The sequence below is a fragment of the Tinamus guttatus genome, unplaced genomic scaffold (genome assembly GCF_059628265.1).
Source record: "Tinamus guttatus ecotype Peru unplaced genomic scaffold, ASM5962826v1 Tinamus_guttatus_pri_ptg000240l, whole genome shotgun sequence".
Taxonomy (NCBI): Eukaryota; Metazoa; Chordata; class Aves; order Tinamiformes; family Tinamidae; genus Tinamus; species Tinamus guttatus.
The window spans coordinates 15,008,939-15,026,581 of record NW_028288774.1 but is presented as its reverse complement, the minus strand read 5'-3'; the positions used below and the strand labels follow the sequence as shown (position 1 = coordinate 15,026,581).

The following is a 17,643-nucleotide window of genomic DNA, read 5'->3' as shown; positions in this document are numbered from 1 at the left end:
CGAGCGGGAGCGCCCCGGCCGGGGCAGAGGCGAGAGCAGCACCTGCGCGAGGCCCAGGGGCAGCGGGGCCCTCCTGGGTGGAGGAGGCGACACAGTACAAGGTGACATGGAAAACATGCGGAGCTCCGGCCTCAAACCGCCCCCCGGCAAAGTGACAAGGAAAAGCAAGATGTCCCAAGGGCATTTCTATGGAGATTTTATTATCCCTGTGCCCAGCTATGAAAAACCCAAAGAAACTGTGGTTTAAGTGAAGGAAACTACAATTTAGAAAACTGCAAATAAGTTACAGATTATATAATACCTTTCCCCTTTAGCCTGCTTGGAAGCCCCTTAACTGCTTTCCTAGGCTTGCTACAAGTGTATTTTGTTTTCCTGATTTTTTTTCCCTTCTATCAGAAATGCCTTATATGAACAGCAAGCTTGGATTACTCCTTTTATTGCCTGTTTGTTAGCTGTTGCTCTCATTTTATGTCAACACTAATGAAAAAATAGACATTTCTGCTACAAACCATGAACAGATTAAAATACAGGGTGGGGTATTTTTCAATCTTTTCATTCCTATGTTAAGAAAAAATATATAAATGAAAGCTAGGAATCCAGCAGTAATGAAAACAGCAACGTAAGAAATATATAAAACCATTCTTTAAATATTCTGCATAGCAGGGAAAAAAAACAACCCTTTCTGCAGAGGCAGCTATCCATGCTCAGTTTTGAGAATGCAGAAAAATCCATGAAACAAAAGGTTCAAGGGGAAAATTAGAAGCAGCTTTCAAAATAACACTGCACAAAACAGCAGTGTGTTCGGATGAAAAAAGAAAGAAAGGAAGGGGAAAAAAAAGAAAAAGGAGAAAGAAAGAGAAAGAGAGCAAAAAGACAATCCAGCAACTTGGGTGCAAGAATCTTTCATTCTGCCAATTCACAAACCTGTCAAACATTCTCCTCCACTCCCCTACACTTCTCTCTCTACCTTCAACAGCAATTCTGAAAAGGGAGGGCAGGGAAAAAAAAATACACTACATTTGCATAACTGCACAACACAGGGGATTTATGAGCATTTTAAACAGCCAAATCAGGCAAACAAATTGCCTGAAGAACGGTAACAGTAAGCTATTGGGGCTCGCACGTCGGCAACATCAGAGGTCTGCAGGGAGAATCACATCTTTTATAATAAAAATCAATCACGGTCCCTATTCTCTCCCTCAAACTTGGAGAAAAAAAGAAACCCGAGTGCCACTAATTTAGCCTTCTTGCTGAAGAATGAAGCTGAGATGAAAAGGCGCCGACGGCTGGCGGGGAGCCAAAGAAAAGCTTGCAGGGGCGCAACGCCGGGAACGACGTCGGCGCCGCGCTTGGGCTTTTGCACCAAACTCCGCACGGGCCGGGCAGGCGGCCGTGGCTGCCCAGCTAAGGAGCGTGTATTGATTATGGTGAATGCTGCCTTTAAAAGGAGAAATAAATTGGACGTTTATCGGTTTGTTGTGAGGAACAAGGTCCCTTGGAGCAGCCCCCCATCCCTGGGAAGGGCGCTGCTTCACGGGGAGCCGCGACCCAGAAAGCGGCCGCTCCGCGACGGCTATTTATAGGCAGCGAGGCAGTGAATGGCCTCATTGCACATGCCACAAGGCAGATCGCAGCCTTTTATCCTGGGGACCTGATTTGTGCTGCATTTCAAAAAGTCCAGGGCTAGGGGGAAGAATAAAAAGAGGGGGAGAGGGGGAGAGGGGACTGGCCATGCAACAGGCAACAGAAACTCTTCTTTTCTGTCATCCCTCCCCTCCCAACTTTTCCTTTATGAAGCTGCTGTAAGAGTATGGAATAGTTTTCCAAGACTTCCCGGTGGAAAAAAGCAGCAAGCGGGCGGGTGCGCTGGGCGCCCGCATCGCTGCTCATTAGCGCTCAGCGCCAGCGCGCGGCAACGCGAGCGAGTCGGGGCGAGGGAGCGCGCGGGGCGAGAGCATTTCAATTAGCTGCCTTTGAAGGGCCCTCCTGAATGAGAAAGGCCCAGAAAACACTTGTCAAATGCAAGTTCAAGTGAAAGGCACTTGTGCCAATGAAGTGCGCAGATGGCTGTGGGGGTTCCCCCGAACCCAAAGCGAGCCTCCATTATGTCTTTATTGCTCACAGAAAGGCCGGGGTCACCTTGGGCTGCGAATAAGTTGGCTTCCTTTCCCACACAGTGACTCTGGTCAATCACGGCAGCAAAGGGAGCCTTCCTTTGAGTGACTGCTCGCCCCTCGGTGCGCTGAAGGGCCTGTCCAAAGGCTAAATAGGCACAAAACCCTTTGGGCTCGTCTCTCCGCAGCCGCCATTCGTGAGGAAAGTTTCCCACCGTCGCAGGCGATCGTGGGAGCCCAGCGGAGGCCGGCGGGGGCTGCTCAGCTTCGTTCTTAGCAGGGCCGCGTGATGCGAGCCGATGGCTTTGGGAGCTTCCCAAATGGGACGCGGCATCAGGAGACACCTCCCTCTGCGTGCAGGTCTTGGACACACAGGAGCCCCTGTGCTGGCTCGGGCTCCCCGACAGGAGGGAGCAGGGAGAAACACCACGGAGTCAGCACCACGGCAAGTGAGCTCTAGGTTAGTCGACTAAATGAAAAGTTAACATTAACATCTGCCAGCCCAATAAGGGAAGCCCAAGTTACAAGCTAGAAGCTGCCTTTTCCTTCACAGCTGGAATATCCTGAGCCAGGAAAGATCCTGGGTCCTTTCTAAGGGGGCAGACCTGCCCCCAGCTCCACACTGAATACAAAATCCCTCTTTTAAATATGGAAAGTTGATCCCAGGAGGGGAAGCCAAGCAGAATTCACCCCCTAACAAAGCGGAAAAAGGTGATTTGATATCAGATAGCCTAAAATAAGTCTTCAGTGAGAAGGCAGAGCCTCAAGCATGTAAAACTCAAGTAATTCCTCAACTTTGTAGTTTAATACATCCTCAGGATTTCCTCCTGATAAATATAGCAAAAGCTGCACATACAGAAGTTATTCGTGAGTGCTTGACAAAGACCAAAATTAGCAGCATTCAAGTCAGCTCCTCGGTTTTTAAATTTTCCCTTAAAAAAGTACCAAACTGTATGGTCCCTGGAAAACTGACCACATTTAGAGAATTTTATGACTATGCAGCAACCTGTAAAAAATCTCAATGATTGTAGAGGAAAGTAGTTCTATACTAGTAGCAATTCCACTGCGCACAGAGACTCAACTCAACAGTATGGCAAACTGCAGCTGCCATTATCCGTGAAGCTAATGGATTAAATATCAGGCTTGGCATTAAAAGTTTGGGAGAATCCCTGATCAAACTAGGACTATCCACATTGCGTGTGGATATCATGTTCTGTATCCCCAAATCTGGGAAGGGAAGCCTGTGCTGTGCACGGGACAGGGTTTTGCGGCAAGGTTAGCCTTGCTTTATTTCTTTACAGATGTGCAATCCTAGATATTTATAATGGTGAAGGCAAGGTCAACTAATATGAACCTTGTACTTGGAACAGCGAGTACTGAACTTTCTGATGTTTTTTTAGTTCCCGCAGATTGGGTTGCGTATGTGTGTGCATGTGTTTGATTTCAGTGTCTCAGCACAGCCCTTAGCAAAAAAAAAAAAAAAAAAAAAAAAAAACTTTCCTATAGACCAAACTCTCCTTTACTGTAGCAAACATACTGATTCTCAAAAGTACTGCAGGCTGTAGTCTTCCCCTCACACCAGTATGCTGTCTTTTTGACATGCTAGTCCTACACCATGAAGAAAAGAGCTGGAGGTGTTCAATTTGATTTGCAGTTCTGTGGGAACAGTCAGATTACAAAACTAAGAATGCCTTCCTAGTACCACACGCTGCTCAGTGGACATGGTGCAACATTTCTGGCCTGTGAGGCTTCCCTTGAGTTCTGGTGTCTTTACACTTCTAGCAGCAGCCTAGTAGATGGGTGATAGAGACGAGCAAACTTGGGGCTAGGTCATCACCCAGCCTCAGGGGCACCCACATCCCATCTCAGCAAGGGCAAAAAACTTTAAAGCATCCACTTCCTTGCTCAACACCGTCATAACTTCCTCAGGGCTCAGGTTAAGCTTCCCTCGTGGTAGGGGAGGCTGTCTCCTGACTACATCAGTGAGAGCAGACACACGCAAAGCCTACACTATGATCGTCTGAAGTCTCTCACCCTGCAAACCTGGATCTTGCTTTCTCCAACATCTTCCATATTTGGTATCTTCTCTCAAAAGCAAGCAGAGATCGTGTGGTGTAAGGTAAAAAACACCACAGGGAAATCCTAATTAAACAAGTAAGGAAATACAGACAACTAGTCTTGTAATTAGAAGAGTGAAGCTTGAAGGCTCTCTGCTCTCAGACATGCTATGGACATCTGGTGTCAGCAGGTCGTGCCCGACCATATTTCTGTGTTCCAGAAAGAGGCAGTGTCACACCAGGAAATCCTGAAGCAGATGGTCTAAAAAAAATATAACCAACTTGAGAGCTTAAATTCAGAAGAAGCCATCCAGATCTGAAAGCATTCAGGACTGCGTTTCTATTCTTGAAGAACAAAAGATAAAATCATTTTTCCCCCTAGCTCCTGTTTTTTTTTTTTTTCTTCTTCCTAGAGCTCCATTCCTCCTTTCCCCTGGGCAGCCTTGTTCAGCTTTACATCATTTTTCAGGAGTAGTGAGAACCTGTTTTATTTTTTATGCAACTCTCAACAGATACTCATAGTAGCCATCATTATAGCACTGAAGTCAAAGATACAACTCTTCCCTCCCAGAAAGCCCATTCCAGCAGCATCCCTCTGGGAAAGGCAATCATATCTCATTTGTCATCAGTCCTAATGAATTCCAAGAACTGCCGTAACCCTGGGACAACACTTCAAGATGGGAGGAGCCTACAGTGACTATCTGACTGCTGGCAAAAATTCGACCCCAAGCTCATGAGCATAGATGATTCCTTCAGAGTCTTCAAAAATAAACAGGTTTATTGGACTAATGCTGTGCAACAAGCCTGGTTCTCGTGCAACCGTGGCGTAGATGCCAGGTAGCTCCTTAAAAAAAAAGTCATCTACAACAGTGTTTGTATTTACTGATTCTCCAGGTAAAACACATTGCATTGCTGGAGCCTAGAAGTTACTTGCAAGTACTAAAAAAACAAGTGGAAAGCAACGCTCCCAAACTGCATATGCAACTTCCAGCAGTCAACAACAGACCCAATGGCCACAAATGGACAGAAGTCTGTATGCAATGGTAGGAAAGCACACACCATTTGGCAGCCCAGTTCTGTTCTGCACTCTTCAGGATTAATAATATTATGTGGCACTTGCATCTAGAAAGGGTACAATCTGAATGCCTACCTAAAGTGAAGTATTCGAAGCTGTAGTGCATGTTAGACACCCAAGTAGAAGCGCTTTGACTTACAGTTTATTTGGCTGCCACTTAATCAGGACAGCTCTAAAGCAAATCGTCACTAAAAAGTTTTAAAATCATAGAATGTAGGGCTCCCTCCCTATCATCAGTTTAAGTGATTTTATTACCATCTATTTAGACTGGCATACTTTTTACATCAAACAGATTCTATGTTTCCCATTTCTAGATCCATTTCATTTTTCTGCTCTCACGCATTAATACAAATATGTAGTATGGGGATTATTTACTTTAATATAAATTATGTCTCCTAAAATATATTCACATCTATAGAGACCTGATACATCACGTTTTCTATACGGGCCTAATTCGTCTTTGGAGATATGCTTACGCTAGGTATTTTCTCTGAGAGATTTGTTTGTTTCAATACACTGTTTCAGAATAAATCAAGCAGACGAAATGCTATCGGTTACAGCTTCTCCTCTAGAAATGACACATTTTTCAGGTCAGATGTCTGGGAACCAAACCACAGTATGTGAAATACACTCAGCCTTGTTTAGAAAAAGCAGCTTTCACAGAGATTAATAATTATTTTTTCTTCTGAGTACAATCAATTTATGCCAAAGTCTACTCCAAACTTAAGTAGCAAATTGCTCCCAGTGACACTGCCTGCTATTTCTATGCAGTATTTGTATGCACTACAAACTAGTTACAGCAATTGCAGTTTCTTTTAACTTTCAAGGAGAGCCCTAATGACTGCACTTTGGAACATTTTTCAGTTAGCAGCAGGACTGTTGGCCACTGCCGACTTACACCTCAGACTTGAACATGCTACAGATTTGCAAAAAAATGCCGTACCTAATTAGGAGCCTTCCACAAAGAGAAATGAAGACTATACGTGTGGAGGAGGATGCTGGGGGTGTGCAACGAGGGGGAGCTGCCGGAAGGGATATTCTCCGTAACGTTTATCCCAAGATTATTGCACAAATCTAAGGAAAATGCATCCCTAATAACAGCCACCTGAGAATTCAGTAATTGTTCCTTACGCAATTACACCTGAGGCACTTTAAGCAAACACTGCAGAAATAATACGTGGAAAACTCGGCTAACCACAAAATTGTTTTTTAAGGAGCAGTAGGAAACTCTACACGTGGATGCCATTGGGTCTGTGCTTCTCTCTCTGCTGGAACCCTGTAATCCTTATTAATCTGCCGCTGGTTCCTGGAAAGTACCTTTTCTCCGTCAATAAAAATCCAGAGTTCTGTTGGATTAATTTACGCCCCTTACTCATAGCTGAAGCTGTGCAGAAAAACGCACGATTTCAGCAGACATGCCTCAAAATTTACTCTATATTTTTCCTTGCTGCAGACTCTGCCAAACTAAGCAAAAAGAAAAAGAAAAAAAAAAAGAAAAAAGAAAAAGAAATCAAAGCTGGGAACAATGTTACCGCAGGGTGCCAAATTTGCAGTGAAAGCCCCATCGGCTGCTGTCACGCAAAGTTTGACACGTCTTGCCAAATGGTTTCTTTGCGATACAAACCGCTTGCAAAGTGACTGGGCCCTTTGTGTCGCAGCTGAATGCTGCAGATGGGAAGGGCTCTGCCAGGAAAGGGGAACTGCTGTTTTCGCCCCATGAAGCTTCATGCACGCAAATACGAGCACACTCCCCTGCTACAGGGCACTGCTCGGTACCCCCGGCAGCTCGGCAGCGTTTTTGTTCCGATTGGTGCAGGCTGCACCCAAAAAAGCAATGACAAGTTGTGTTGCTTAAAAATCAAAATAAAAGAGAGGCATTCACGATGCACTGCAAACCCAAGGTCCAGCACAAACAAGACAGATGTCTTTGGCTTATCAAATTTCCATGCTGCATAAAGTTTAGTCTCTGTTTAGGAACTCAGTGTATGAAGAGACCTTCCTAGGGAGAGTTAGACGATTTCCTGTAGATCCAAAATACCATAAACCAGAGCAGAATACCAAGCAGAGTGCCGCACAAGTAGGCGCAAGATATAGTCATCCTTGTTCTTGCCAAATAGAAATCAGTTGAATACGCATTACATGGTGAAAGCTGTTCCGACAAGCAGTTCTTCAGAAGGCTACGGAAAAATCTACATGTTTTTAATAAGATCTTTTTTGCATTATCAGGCCTTAGACTTAATACTATTCCCCACACACACAAGCTTTAAGTGCAGCTATGCTCTGTAAGGTAGTAGAGATGATGATTTCCATTTATTCCACTTTGTAATTTATACACAAGGAAAATTGTATCGATTTTTTGCCCTCTGCAGCAGTGCAGCTGCAGAGCAACTCCTCTTCCTAAACTGCACAGGGCCCCTCCGATCCCTAGGAGTCTTCCTCCTTCGGGAGTGCTCACCACACATCTGAATGTTATTTTGGATGAGCTAGGACCTCTCTTCTCTCAGTGCAGCAACAGAGAGAACCACTCTGAATTTCACCAACTTTTATTTTTTTGCTACCATAATGCATTACAACATAGCTCTCTGCCTACCATCCTACCTTGGTTTTTAGATGTTGAGATCTAGCCAGTGACTAGCTTTAGCCAGTGACTTGCCCTTAGGAGGTTTTAGGCGCTTACTTGGTAAAAGGAAAGAATCCCAATACGCAGCCAGGTCAGCAATAGTGTAAAATATTGACCGTGCCTCCTTGACTCCCTGCCAGCTGGGCTTTGTTGGGCAAACTGCAGATGCGACAGACACACGCGCACGCACGGAGTGGGTCACCAGGCTGCCAGCTGCGGCGGCCAGCCACGTAAATGGCACGTTCGTGGCAAGGGAAGACACGTGTGAGAGGAGGAGCTCATGGCCAAGCGAAGAATAGCTCCAACAGCAAGTACAAACTGCTGCTGGAAATGCAGGTACTGTGCAGGGAGATTCACCCACCCTGGGGCAGCAAGTGGGGCTTTCCAGGGGCGTCGGAGTTATTGAAGGAACCTCTTAAAGACAGAAAACTTTCAAGATCAACCTAGTAGGGTACAAATATACCAAGATGAGCAATAAATGTGAAAATACTGTCAGATAAATTTCTTTCCATTTTCAAATCTCTCCTGAGTGCACTCATTTGATCGTGCAGAGGGACATTAATAAAAAGGTCTACCAGAGACCAGTGTTAAACTGGCCAGTATCTGAGCTGTGTCGACGACTGTCTAAGTCATGCAAGGCTCTCGCAAGCAGCCAAGGGAATGCAAATGTGTCCAGCATGTTTTCCAAAATGGAAACTGAAAATTTGCTTTCTGCTGCAAGTTCTGCAATAGCCATTTAAAACCCATTGCTGCTGAGAACATGCCAGCGCAGTTTTAATATGCACAGCTGCACATAGCCAGCCCAGAAAAGGCTCTTCAGAGCTCCACAAAAACACTGCTGACATTTTTTCCCTACCATGTCCTAAATGGGACCATTTAGGTAACTGTAACTGTCAGAAGGAATCTGTTGCAGATAGCTAGCAAAGGTAAAGCCCAAGCATAAAGAGAACAAGATAAAAGAAGGCATTTAAAATAAAGCTGTTTATATCTGTTTTAATCTGAGAAAATGTGGAACCAACCAATTGCTAGGAGGCCTGAGATTCAATTTTTGGTGCTAACAAAATTAGGTTGACCAATATGTTGCAATCAAGAGATTTACAAATGTCATAATCCCCGTGTAAAAAGTATCTTCTCTTTGCCAGACCCCGCAAATCACCTTCTCTCCAATTTAAAAAAACAAAGAGAACCACAAAAAGAGTAAGTATAAGAAATAAAAGACAGACAAAATCTTTGCTGATTTTGCTAAATTTTGAAGCTAAGCCAAACAGCATCACTGACTTTCCTATCTCACAGGGAAATAAGGCAGGCAGCACAGACTGCTTAAAACAGTGAACTGGGTGGTACAGCTACAGCCCAGCTGTAAAATGCAGAGGCTGCAACGTTCTGCCCTGCAGGCTGAAAGGTGAGGGAGAGGGCTGCTCTGCTATTCCTGGGCTTAGCCACTGCCAAGATCTAAAGTTACTTCTCCAGAGCTACGGGACAGTCTTGCTTCTCATTTTCCTGTGTCGAAAGGAGAGACTTCAGAGTGGAGCTATTTCCGAAAGACTCAGAATTCATTTATCCAAAAATGCGGCACGTACTAAACTCCCGAGTGGCATAGGACACAGCCATGGGTGAACTTTCTGTATTTCTTTGCACACATACTGGCACAGAAATAGACTGCTACAACAGCCTAGTCCAAACTGCACTTCGAGAACTGGTTTACACCACAGGAAGAAAACGTTAAGCTACTGTTCTAAAGAGGGGAAGACATACTTTCATTCTGACATTCTGGTTTGGTAATCCTGTTTATGAAGCCATCTCAATTAGCTAGGTTATTCCCCTCTTCTTACTTTGAAGCCATTTCAAATTCCCTGGAGAATTGCCTTTTGGAATTAAAGTAATCAACAAAGCTAATTGTTTAGCACCTTCAGTTTGCAAACTGTTTTTGGGTCTTGGTGGAAGCTCTAGCTCTTGCTACTTCATATTAGCAACCCAGCTCAATTAGCTGAAGGAAACTATTGCCACCAGACAGCCAGAACTGAACAAGACATTGAAAAGAACATTTGTCTGCGTGACAAATGTAGGCATTTGTAAGAACTGGGGGAATTATTTTTGAATTTGACCTCAGCTGTGCTTCAAATTTAGCTTAAACTTCAAGCAATAAATCTCAGAAAAGTTATGATCTCCAGAGACAATTCATGACTTCCCTCCTGGGAGCCTATTGCAATGGATGGATAACTCATCCAGTTTTGCCTACCACAGAAACATGTCTGCATTAGATGGATAAAGTTTGAGCAGTAGAAAGATGGTTAAACATACTGCAATTTAAAAATATTTCTTCCCAAAGGAAGGAGGGCACAAGGGAATCACACTGTATTCTAGCTGGTACTCTTTCAGCTATTAGGAACGAACACTGTGAGGAGGATTCCTCCTACACGAAGTCAGAGGTAGAAAGCAACAGTGTTTTCAGAGTGGATGGAAGATGAAAATTGACTTTTCTTCCATGTGTCTGGACACCATGTAATCCAATGAGGTCTGGAAATAGACTCTCTAGGGCCCCCACAACCATCTTCTCGTGTACACAAACCTTGCATGGTGTCTTTTGCATGCAGCAATTTCAGATACTAGTGTCAAGCAGCACAACCAAGTAAAAGCACTACTTAAATAGGTTCTACCTGAGCATCCCAATTTGTTTCAAAAAGCCTCAGATAAAACCTGAGATTTTAAGTAATTAAATTATACCTGGTACAAGGGCAGGAATGTTATCTTTTCCAATGCCAATGCCATAAGCATTTCAATGGCATACTAAACCACATTTGTTACAAAAGTTTTCGGAACAAAGAGAGCACATGAGCGTGTTTCCTTTCTTCTCAAAGACCTTGTCCTGTTAACCATAACATTCAGATTAATAGGACAATAAAGTTTCTTGAAAAAATGGATAAATAGATGCAAGACAAACCTGAATATAAGAACAGTGCTTTTCTTCTCCCCGCCTCAAATAATGTACACAGCTACTCCTATATCACTCACCTCAATTTTATCTGTTTTTGCATCTCCCCAGTAAAGCTTGTCTTCCTCAAGATCCAATGCCAAGCCATTAGGCCAACCCAGGGACGTATTCACCAAAACTTTCCTCTCCGAGCCATCCAAGTAAGCACATTCTATCTTTGGGCTTTCACCCCAGTCTGTCCAGTACATGTAGCTGTAAACAAATAAAAATAGGAGAGAAAAAAGTCAGTGAAAATGATGTGCAAGACAAAAAACTATCAAGATTTGTTCCATTTTTGAAAGAACTTGCTCACTTCCTGCTCTCCAAGTTTGATCCAGAAACAGCAAACAAACCAGTTCTAACCATAACTAGTGACACAAGTCTAAGATTTCAGGTTTAAACAAACTAGTAAAAATGTGCAGGATCCCAATTCTTTAATATTTATGATAATATTAGAGATGTAGAAAAACATGTATTAAAATAAAACAAATAGACAACATATAGTTTGGCTGAAGAACATTATATTTAGCAGTCAGCATCTATACACATGGTGCTTAAGAGGTGACGGAAGGGAAAGCCAATGATTTCTGGTAGAAAAGAAGGAATATTTGACAACTAACGCACATCTCATCGGATAGTTTGTTGATTTTTATAGCAGTTTTAGGAGAGCAGAAATTGGACTCCAAGACCTGTCATAGCTCTACCATTAAAGAAAAAAAAAACACAAACAAACAACAAACAAAAAAACCCCGCACACTTACCCCATTACAGGATTGAGCACTATTGCTCGGGGCTCATCTAGGTTTTCTGAGATGAGGATTTTTCTTGCTGTCCCATTCAAGCGGGTCACTTCAATGCGGTCTGTCCCAGTGTCCGTCCAGTAGAGGTTCCTGGCCACCCAGTCCACAGCAATGCCGTCCGGGTGGTTGATCTCTGTGGTTACCAGAGTCTGTGCCCCAGAGCCATCCAGGTAGGCCCGTCGAATTGCCCGGACGTCATCATCAGTCCAGTAGATGTAGCCTTCCACAGGATCATAGTCTATGGCAATCGCATGTCTGATATTGTCTATCTGCAGAATAATGTCAGTGAAATCTGGCATGTCCAGGGAGATTCTCCTCAAGTCAGTCCTTCTAGCTAGCAGCAAGACTTCTTCAGCTCCTGAGGGAGGAAAAAGAAATTTAGGACACTAATCTGCAACTGCAGCAGTCACAGAGCAAGCTTCAAGAGCACAAGTAGCCAGTGCACCACAGTGGAAGTCTTTGCTTCTCTGCGTCTCTGAAAATAGTTGAAGTTAAGCAAGTTAGTCCAAGTTAAGCAAGATTCAGGCCTCAAAACTCAACGCAGAGGGAAGAACATGTCTCGTCATCAAGACGTTCTGTCAGAACAGAAGAGCGAACACAAATTATTTTAGTTTAACTGTCTCGGAAGGCGAGCAGCCGCTTATCCACAGTGCTGTCCCCTACTCCCTGCTCAGCAGCTGAGGCTCACCCTGCTGAAGAAATTGGCCCATGCTCAGTCCCAGGGAGGAGCGTGGCTAAAAAATGTGGACCAGAAAACCAGCACACTTTAAACTGAAACTTAGGTAGAAAAGAAATAATAAGTGGAGTAAACTACTTGATCGATTTAAAGTTGTGGCTGCTTGACAACTTCTCCTTCAGAGATGCATCTGCTTCTAATGAAGTTAAATTATTACACAACCAGTTTCTTAACAGCCATGTATCTACACCCTTAGACATTAAAAGAGCAAAGCGAACAGAGCAAATGTCTCGTTAAGTCTGCCCCACAGCCTGAAGCATCATTCTTGCTGCCAGTTCTGTAATAGGTACAGGAATATTAGCCTCTATCAGAGCACAGCCAGAAATCAGAGTGTTGGTTAAACGTATATTTGCCTTTAGTATTATTTTACTTTATTATTTTTGCTAGAAAATAAAAGCAGCAGACTGAGTGCAGCACTAGTTGCTGAGAACCTCTCAGCGCTGCCACCACTTCGCTGCAAACCTGGACAAACACGCTCCTCTGCCTCATGGTGTTTTATCTCTGCCACAGAGACATTTTGATTATTAATGCTGGTAGACTGTTTTGAAGAGTTGTGCTGTGACATGTCTAGCATAATATTAAAATAGAGCCTAACAGTCTACTCTTTGCCTACTGCTAAAAAGTTCTACAGCACTAATTTAATTCAATCAAAGTTCAGAAACCTCTCCTGTAGCAGTCACACTCACTTTCTTAATCACAGGACCAAGAGATCCCCAGCAGAATTACAATCTATTACAAGAGAGTCATATATAACACCTCATAGGGAACAAAGGCCACCTTTTCTCCCTTTTGGAGAAGACAAACCATTCTGAATAACACAACAGCACAACTGCAGCAACCAAACACTCCTGCAGACATTTATGCAAACTTGTCTATGTCTAGCATAGACCAGAAAAAGAGGAAATGGGGTCCCTCTAAAATTTCCATTTAGAAAGCATTTCAAAAGGCCCAAGTCCCAACTATTATTTTATTTTTCCAACTGGTTTGAACTTTGAAATGTTTATTTTTCTCTAGTCTTTCCCCCCCGCCTCCATTAGTCCAAAGCTTTCTACAGACCTTCCACAGGCCGCCTGAGCAGGTCTAACAGCCATACAAGCCCGTCAACCATTCTGGTTAACATGCAGAACCGAGCTAACAATATCTGAATTTAAAAAAACAAACAGAACAGAAAACAAAATAATGCAGTTCAGGAAAGTTAATTGTTACTCCCTGAAGACTATATTCTCTCCTTGCAATCAAGGGATCCGACAGAAACAGTTTAAGTGCCTTTTTTTTGTTCGTGCATGTGATATTTTCCTCCCACACCTAGTAATCCATTATTTTTAATACCCATGCTAGGTATAGTGTGTGCTGTGATTCTCTTGTTTTGTGCTCCCACTATTAAAAATTCATGCTTGAGTGCTGAAAATGGCAGCTGTATTCTATTTGCAAAATTAACTGCAATCAGAGCTGACAGCACTGAAGCAGGCCATCTCGCCAGCCTGACAAGAGCCTTTTTCTTCTTCCCTTGGCCCACTTCACATTTGACAAGTGACAAGACATCTATAATACAGTAACAAATGCTCCAATTTATTCACCCAACCTAAACAAATGGGGACGGCAGCGGCTGCGTTTGCTAATCCGCGCAGCAAGCGCCATGCTATTCCTTTCCCATTTGTCTGTCTGCTAATCAGGCTAGAACAAGGCTCCGTTGTGGGAGCCTCTGCCAGGTTTGTGTGCGCGCATGCGTCCGCCAGGATACACTCGGTCCACATAGTGCTCGCAATCCCTCTTGTAGCAGGAAAAATCTGATAAACTGCAGAAACGTTTGATTGTTTAGTGCTTCTTCAAGGAACAAAATAGTAAGCGCTTTTGGAAAACAGAGCATTAAAAATACTTTGACTGGAGGCAACTTTTTATGAGCTGCTTGAGTGCAGCTATCTCGGCACTCTCAATAAACCAAACAGTTACACCAGGAAAGCAAGGGACCGTGTGAGGTGCAGTAATTCAGCGCGCTACCTGCAAAGTTGGGGGATGGCAGGAAGGAGGGAGAAGGCAGAGCACAAAACTCTGCACGGAGCACATGAGCCATAGGCAGTGATGCTGTGCCATGTAACAACCTTGCCAGGACTCAAAATAATCGCAAGGCCTCATGAGAGCATTTAGGAGGAGGGATGCGCTGCCACTCGCTATGGGAGGCCCAAGCTGGTACCGAGAGCACCGCGCAAAACCCCACCCCTGCAAGCAGCTTCCACCAAAAACACTAATACTTGGGAGATGAAACATCTAAAGATAAATGGAAAATCTTCTTATGTATCCTCCTCGATTTTGGTACCTTACCAGAGCCAGCTGCAACACCAACAGGATCTTGTATCCCAGTTGGGTTCTTGATTAATGCCCCATGTCAGAGGATCTGCAGCAGCAATGGGGCCGCTTTGGGAAAAGCAGGGCATGGACTGTCCCCCTGGACATCATGGGTTGGGACACACGCTGGGTTTCTCAACTGAAACCAGGAGTTGGAGATGGTGGGAGCAAGCAACCAGAAAAAAAGAAAGGGGAAGGTTTATCTGAGAGAGGGCCTTGCATGGCCTCGCTCAGGCACAGCTCTGTTTTGTTGGAAGGTGTTAGCAGGCACAAGGAAAAGCAGCGCTTGTGACAAAGACAGGAAATACCAGAGTGCTCACGTAACTCATAAATTACATCAGATCTGTCTGCATGCTCCTGTGAAAGCTCCTCGCCACTGTTTCTTCTACTGCCTCTGCAGCAGGCGTCTCACAGCTGCTTTCCCCAAACCAGGGAGGGAGACAAAATAGTTTCAGACAGTTCTGGCACATGGTTCATGCAGCCACTGGCAGGGGGGGAACAACCCTCAGACAGAATATTAATTAAAGTTCCCAGCTGATAAGATCATTAGCACAAACCAGCTGACCGAGGCGAAAGCAAAGTCTCCTCCGGAGCAAGCTGCTGCAGCGCAGGCGACGGCTGCCCGGCCTTGCTGCGGCGCGCCACGAGGGAGGCTCTGGGCAGGACGTCGCTCTGCACAGAGCCAGCCTCACCCTTGCGAGCCCACGGCTCTATAAAGTCACCTTGTGAGCCCACGGCTTTATAAAGTCACTATTGAAAGAGGACTACGTAATTCTCCTGCAGGCTTATTCAAACTGCATTTATTAGATCAGTCCTAACTGCACCGTAGCCTCCAGACCCGAAGTCCAGCACAAGGGGCCGTGGCTCCACCAAACAGATGACTTCCATTTTGGCAGGGACTTCATCAAAAGATCTCAAAGAACTGGAACAACTAAATCTTCTCCTCTCTCCTGAGGTCTGACCAGCTATACTCTGTGTGAACCATATCTGAATGGTAGATCACAAGTATCTTAGTCCCAGCAACTAGTTAGTTATTTGCAAAAATGTTCACATGCCTTTGCACAGACATCCTAATGACAGCTCAGAGCAACTCGTAAGAGAAAAGGATGGGCCAAGAAAATGCTGCCAGGAATGCCCAGTGCCAGAAAAGGGTATCCCAGTATTTCCTTGGAAAGCCTGGGCTCTAGAGCTCTAAGTAGTCTATTCTCTGCTGGAAAAATACAATCCTATGGGCTCAGAGTATGAAACTGCTGCCCTCAAAAGTGGTTCAATTTTAGCACTTAGTTTTTGTTAAACAGAATTTTGCTGGTGCATCTTTCAATACACAGACAAGCAAAAACCCATTAAAGCCCATCGACACACATAACAAGTACATTTTCACATCCAGCACAGGCAGAGAATGGCTTTACTACATGCCAGTTCTTGAGCTCTCCACAAGACCTTGAACCTATCCGTTTGTCTGTACTGCAATTTCTTCCTTTACACAATCAGGACTAAATACTTCATGTCCCACAGGCCCCTGCGGAGGTTAATAGCTGCACCATGCTTTGAAGTTCAGGTGTTAATTATTATGTTCCAAATATGACAGAGCCACAGAAAATTCCATTCTGTGCTAACACCATCATCTGTCCAAAGGGTAAACAAGATGGGAGAAGTTATAAACAACTGCAAATCGGGCTTGGCAAAGCTAGGGAGCAGCTCAGCCTGACTGCCACAGTGAAATCAAGCACTGTGCCAAAGAGCAGTTGAAGACAGAGTCAAAGCACAGCAGCTTAGCGAGTTTCCACTGTGTCTTGGGAACTTCTCACAACTGTGTACTCAGCCCAGGATGAACACAAGACAACAAAGTTTACCTGTAAACCTCTCCAGGGAGGTTTACTCCAGAGAGTCAGCGCTATTGGGAAGCGAGCGCCTGGCTTGTTCCTTCACACATGCACAGAGCTAGTCACCATCGCTCAGCAAACACAACGGCTACACAGGTCAAAGAGTCCAGGACAGCATCCCCCTGAAATGCACACCAAGACAGCAAAGCACTTCGTTCAGCGGGCCTGGAAACTCTCGGACAACGTGCCTTATAGCATTAGAAAACATGGTTTTCAGCCAGTGAAATTTTCAAGACAGCTATTTTCATAAGAGGTTATTTCATTTTTTTGCTACTGCCCATTTAGAAGGTAAAAGCTGTTATGAGGAGAAAGTGCTGAATTTTTTCAGAACAAAACAGAACAAAAAATATAAACATAAACCAACAAGAGCAAGGAGAAAAAAGCTCATAACAAGAAAGGCCTACAAATAAATGAAAAACACAAAATTTTCATAGAAAGGATTGGAAATAGAAGGGGGAAAATCCTACGCTTTACTTAACACATACATGAAGAAGAAAAAGACCTCCAAAAGTTGAGGATGGGGATCTCTTCTGGTAATCAGGCACCAAGAGTAGGACAGAAGACACCAGAGTAATCAAAACATCTTCTAACAAAGAGACCGGGGTTTTCCACTGCTCTATTAAAAAAATCAAAGCTTATATGTCAATACATGAGATTCCTCTTCCAGCATCTCCCAAGTGCTAGAAGCCTCCTGACAGTTATTTTGTGTTATTCATACAATGCCAGCAGCAGCTTTCTCAGCTCCTTGAGAGCTCCGGTTTACAACAATTTTCCCACATGACAAATGACTCCCTAATCCGTCCCTTTCACAAAGAGGCTGTTCATCTCTAATTAGCAGTTGATATACTTAATCAGAAAGTCTGGCTTTGTCCACACTTTCTCTTTATTACTCAGAAAGGGATGTATTAGCAAAGGGACCTTCTCCTTTGGTGGTCATAAAAGTTAAATTGCATGGGGAGAAATACTTTACAATGGAGGTATTTGTCTGCCTGCTTTTCTTGCTTGGAGGCTTCACCACTCGAAAAAGTTGGTGCTCAGCCAAAA

The 17,643-nt window shown here is 44.1% G+C and overlaps 1 protein-coding gene across 1 annotated transcript in view; it reads right to left on the bottom strand.

Moving 5' to 3' along the window:
- LRP5 (LDL receptor related protein 5) overlaps nucleotides 1–17,643 on the bottom strand; it is a 133,036-nt gene that overhangs the window by 50,424 nt on the left and 64,969 nt on the right. Inside the window, exons 6-7 of the mRNA XM_088525915.1 lie at nucleotides 11,599–11,995; nucleotides 10,879–11,050 (exon numbers count right to left, since the gene is read on the bottom strand). Of these exons, the coding sequence (XP_088382041.1) occupies nucleotides 10,879–11,050; nucleotides 11,599–11,995 (569 nt within the window). The remainder of the gene's footprint in view (nucleotides 1–10,878; nucleotides 11,051–11,598; nucleotides 11,996–17,643) is intronic.